This window comes from Engraulis encrasicolus, chromosome 21, assembly GCF_034702125.1.
Source record: "Engraulis encrasicolus isolate BLACKSEA-1 chromosome 21, IST_EnEncr_1.0, whole genome shotgun sequence".
NCBI lineage: Eukaryota > Metazoa > Chordata > Actinopteri > Clupeiformes > Engraulidae > Engraulis > Engraulis encrasicolus.
The window spans coordinates 20,744,255-20,749,254 of record NC_085877.1 but is presented as its reverse complement, the minus strand read 5'-3'; the positions used below and the strand labels follow the sequence as shown (position 1 = coordinate 20,749,254).

The following is a 5,000-nucleotide window of genomic DNA, read 5'->3' as shown; positions in this document are numbered from 1 at the left end:
CGTGGCAGTAGAGTCACAGTCTTGAGCTCGCCAGCCAGGTGCAACTCTTTCCAGGGACACGATTTGCACCATATCAAATGGAACAACTCTTTACAACAGTTATTGTTTTGAGAGGGAAAAAAAACCTTCCCCGGCCCACCAAGATTGTCTGCAGAATGCAGAGAATTTGGAACCTAAGTGTGTCAGCCTGCTGCTGCACCTTGGAGCTTATAGTCAAATGACCAATAAAAGAGACGATTTACTGAGAAGGAATTGATTGGTTGTGATTGGAAGTGGGTGTATATATCGCAAGGTAATGATGCAGCGATAATCTAGGCTATTCGATGCGACATCTGCATTATGGCCCCTAATGGGAAATCGTTTAAGGTGCAGTGACACCAAACGGCCAGTGGGTATTGGGGGCGCTCTGGGTCTGCCGTAGCCCTGGCTGGCGGGCGCGTGGTGCTGGCAACTGTCGTGCGTGCGTGATGGTGTGACCGCGCGGTAGCAGCAATCGGTTGAGGGTGGTGGTGAGGAGGGAGCGGCGGGGTTGCTTGGTTTGCGTGTTTGAGAGAAGGGAGAGAAAGAGACAGAGGGAGAAAGAGAGGACCCCGTGTCGGGTCACTGAAACACTGTATCCCGTTAGAGAGAGGAGGGGGACATGGGGGCGCCCATGTAAATTTTGGGAGGGCTGAAACGGCTTGATACCCGCCTCCTGGAAAGGGAGAGAGAGACAGAGAGAGACAGAGAAAAGGAGAAAAAATCCTGAGGAAAAAAAATCCGCTCCGTTAGTGTGCCTGCCAGCCGGAAGATGGGGATTTTTTTTTCTTCCAGCGCACACCTCCCCTTTCTCCTCCCTCTCTCTTTCTCAAACAAGTCAGTCTGTCAATGTACCGCCTGCAAGCGCTAAGAGAAGTCGGAGCCGAAGGTTTCCAGAGCAAGTGAGCATAGAAAAGCCATTCATATTTTTTCACGACTCGCCTTATTTGACTCTTTTTACGCACAAGGGAAAACTCCTGTGCGTAATTCTTATCAATCTGCCATAACTGGATTTTTACCATTTTTATCTCGCATCACGCTCAACTTGATGGGATTATTGTTAAATGTGGACTAAATTGTGTAAGTGTCCGTTTTGGGCTGCAATGATTTCTCTGGGTCGTCGCACCTGAACCGACCAATTAGATTTCCATCATCGACGGACCTGCATGCTCAAGGATACCGAATAAGTGGACGCACGGAATTACAAGTTGGATTCGGAGAAGAGAATAGGGTTTTGGAAAACCGAGCAAGGAGCTTGGACTTGCAGGGGGAACGGGAGAGAAGAACCGCAGGGAGATGATAGATCCCGCCTGCATCAACATGTCCTTGTGAGGATGGATTACGGAGAGCTGAAGAAATATCTCTGATGTTGAACTCTCATTCATTTACGCGCATGTTGTGAGAATTTCTTTCTCGTCCTGTTTCCATTTGTCTCAGGGGAGACGGGGAAAGCAACTGCAGAGGTAGACTGACAGAGGGAATGGGAGAAACACCGAACAGAATCTCAACAGATAACAAGACGAGTGGCATGAGGAGAAGACTTGCAGTCGTTAGAGGATCTGTGGAAATACATCAGCACAACAGAGGTTGAAAACGGATATCACGTTTTACCCAGTCGAGATCAATTTTGTCTGGAGGGAGTTGTATCGAAAAGGCACAGGACCATAAATAATACAAAACAGTCATGGGATTGGCATAACACATACTCTCCGGAGATCCAGAAATAGGCTATTTTTCTATTCCCCACACATTTCACCGTGGCCTTTTTATGTGGACGTATTACAAACTTTTTGTACAGCATTCTTTTTTTCTGTATGCTCTACCCTTGGGAGTAGTTTATGTCCCTTACAGTGCCTAGAACACCTATACCCTAACCCAACGAGCCACCTACAACTGGGTGCTTTTTTAAATTGCCGTTTGCATCGGATAGCCTTGTGACCCTATCCTATACCGTTTTGGGAAATTTAACATCGCCTTTGGTATTAATGAGGGTGAACAAACGGGATTTTGCCGTTGAAATGGAGAGTCGAGGCTGTGGAAATGGATTGGGAATTCTGCTAATATTCTTAGTGGATTTACTCGGCATCGCCGCGACGAACATGGAGCCGATCTACTGGAATTCCCTGAACAAAAGGTAAGACCCGAAACTAAGCGCGTTTGGCAAAGTGTTTATTTGTGAGATTCTGGCGTGTTTGAGTGGTTAAAACCCTGTCCTATCGCACTGCGTGTAAATAAGCGTGGCCAGTTTCTGGAGATTTTCTCTCTTTCTCTTTCTCTCTCCCTTCAGCTCTTTGGTGAGTTCAATACAAAAAGCAGAAAGGTTTTTTTTTTTGCTACTGACTAGCTCACCCAGTGCCTCATCAAGAAGGCTGCAGAAGTTATAGCCATGTTGTAGCTGGACTAATAAATGCCAGATTTCATTGACTGTGTGTGTTGAGGAATTTTACGACAAGCGAAGGAGGCATGGTCATTATGCGTAACCGTCTTTATGTGCTATTTACATTCTGTTGTCGGCCCCTGGATTTGAATGCGGTCGCCTACAACTGTAGCAAAACAAAAAGTACATTCACAATGGTTTTATAACTGTGTGTTAAAATGAAAAACGAAAGTACGGAACAAAATATTTACATATTCAAATGATGAAATTGCCTATGCAAAATGTAACGTTCAGTTGACTTACTGAGACAACAAAATGTTGTGCGCAATGATGCGTAACACTGTTTAAAGCTAGTGTTTTTGAATCACAACTGGCCTTCTTTCCAAGTGTGAGCAAATCCCCTGTAAGTTTACCCATCCCTTTTAGTTTAGACTGCCACCCGTGTTTCCCCTTTGGACATGGAAATGGACAGCACCCGTTTCAGTAAAGAATGCTGCTAGTCAAACACATCACTACCAGACTAATGTCGTCTGGGGGGCAGAGGTGTTGTTTGGTGTTCGCGTTGGTGGATGTTAAAGCGCTCCGGTTTTGGCCTGAGGAATGAACTTTTTTTGTAAATTGGATGAGCTTGGCTTGTTCTCTTTTGTGTCGGTGTATTTAAAACGCTGCCCACGCTCACTTGTCGGAGCAAATGCCCTGGCTGTGGTTGGTGACAATTCAAAGGACAAATTCGAAAGCCCCTGAACTGCTCTCCATTCCCACACCCACACCCACACCGCGGCCGACTCGACTCCGTACGTTCGTTTGTCATGTAGGGCTGTTGCTTGTTTAAGTGGACACCCGACGCTCCTGGTCTAAATCGGTATGTAGGTTATGCGGGGGGCCATTAGCAGTGCCATGGGGCCCTTGAAAGACGAATAGCTTTTTAATGTGTCCATGTGGCAGCGCAGGGTCCCCGCGCCACGACAGATGCTGCTGCTGCTCGCGCCGCTGAGAAGAAGAAAAAGGAGGAGGAGGAGAGGAGAGCAGAGAGAGAGAGAGAGAGAGGACTTTTAATTCTCCCTCGGTCTGTCATCTAGGCTCTTCACAGCCAGGGCTAATGACCGATTTTGTCCTTGTTTCCCGGATAATCTGCAAGAGTAGTTTCGGCAGGGAGTTGGCTGTCTTCATACCCCAGACCAGTCAGTAGCAGGCTGCAGGCTGCTGTGATTCCCCTTGTCCCCAGTCCCCAGCCGACTAAATGAGCTCAACTTGACCTATTATCGTTATCCTGACAGGTGATTGAAGGTAACGGGAATAGGCGTTGGTCTTCACAGTCGACGCAGTGAGAAATGACATCTCTGGAAAAAGAGAGAGAGAAATTAGTCAAACAGACTGCACCACCGCCCCAAGCCCTTTCACGCACACACGTGCACGCACACACGCTGACGTTAATATTACAGTTACACACTCAAAATTAACGTCACACACACACACACACACACACACACACACACACACACACACACACACACACACACACACACACACACACACACACACACACACACACACACACACACACACACACACACACACACACACACACACACACACACAACTGCAGCAGCTAAACGAATCCTGTTTGTAGCCTCAAGCTTTTTTGTAGGCCGGGAAACAGACACTTGCATCCTAATTGCGAAGCGGTAGAGTGATCGCTTCTCTATCCACACCCACACACTCGTCCCTTAATGGGCATCTGTAGCCTGACTGCTGTCTCTGTCTCTGTCTCTCCTCCCCGGACCGATGCTGCTGTTGCTCGGGGCTACGGCAATCTGCGCCGGGGTAGCAAAAGACAAAAGCCTCCCTGCTGTTCACCACGCAGGGGTAAATGATCTACCTGGGATAGAAAGTCTTTCTGCCTCAGCCTGGTTGTCTGATGCCGCTGAGGAACCACGGCTGTATTTTCCTCGATTTTCTGCACTTTGCTTGTCTTTCCAAGTGTCGGTCTCTACAGTCTTTGTGTCTTTGTTTCTTTCTTTTGGCTCGTTTCTTTTTCTGTCTCGCGTTCTTTTCTGCCGCATTGCTATTGTATTGTAGCGTCTCTCTTAAAGTGCCGTCATCACGGCTCTTTCTTTCTGTTTCTTTGTGTCTTGGCTTCTTTTCTGGTCTTTATGTGTTGATTCGTCTCTCGTCATAAATCAAGCATCGTATGGCCCGTCCAGACTACCCCCTGTCCTGTCCCTTCTGTTCACTAAGGTGCCACTAGAAAAGAAATGATGGGCGCTGTGAAAAGAAAAATGATTTTGGGCCCTCACGACAACCATATCACGGTCCATCTGTGGGTCCCCTGCGAAGCTCTGGTATCCCCCTTGCCCTTGTATCATCCCGAGCTATGATCATCCCCTCTTTAATGGCTTTTTCCTCCTCCGTCTGCTTCATCCCCCCTTCCGCGTCCCAATGTTCTCTCTCTCTCCTTGGGCATCTTGTCAGTCATTCAATCAATCTCTCTCTCTCTCTCTCTCTCTCTCTCTCTCTCTCTCTCTCTCTCTCTCTCTCTCTCTCTCTCCTCCATCTCTCTTTCCGACCCACTGCTGCTCACAATGATGGCACTGCCACTGTGGCA

At 47.7% G+C, this 5,000-nt stretch overlaps 1 protein-coding gene across 1 annotated transcript in view; it reads left to right on the top strand.

Moving 5' to 3' along the window:
• Window positions 1–773: 773 nt before the first annotated feature.
• efnb3b (ephrin-B3b) overlaps window positions 774–5,000 on the top strand; it is a 166,576-nt gene continuing 162,349 nt past the window's right edge. The window contains exon 1 of the mRNA XM_063186342.1: window positions 774–2,152. Within this exon, the coding sequence (XP_063042412.1) occupies window positions 2,004–2,152 (149 nt within the window). The 5' untranslated portion in view covers window positions 774–2,003. The remainder of the gene's footprint in view (window positions 2,153–5,000) is intronic.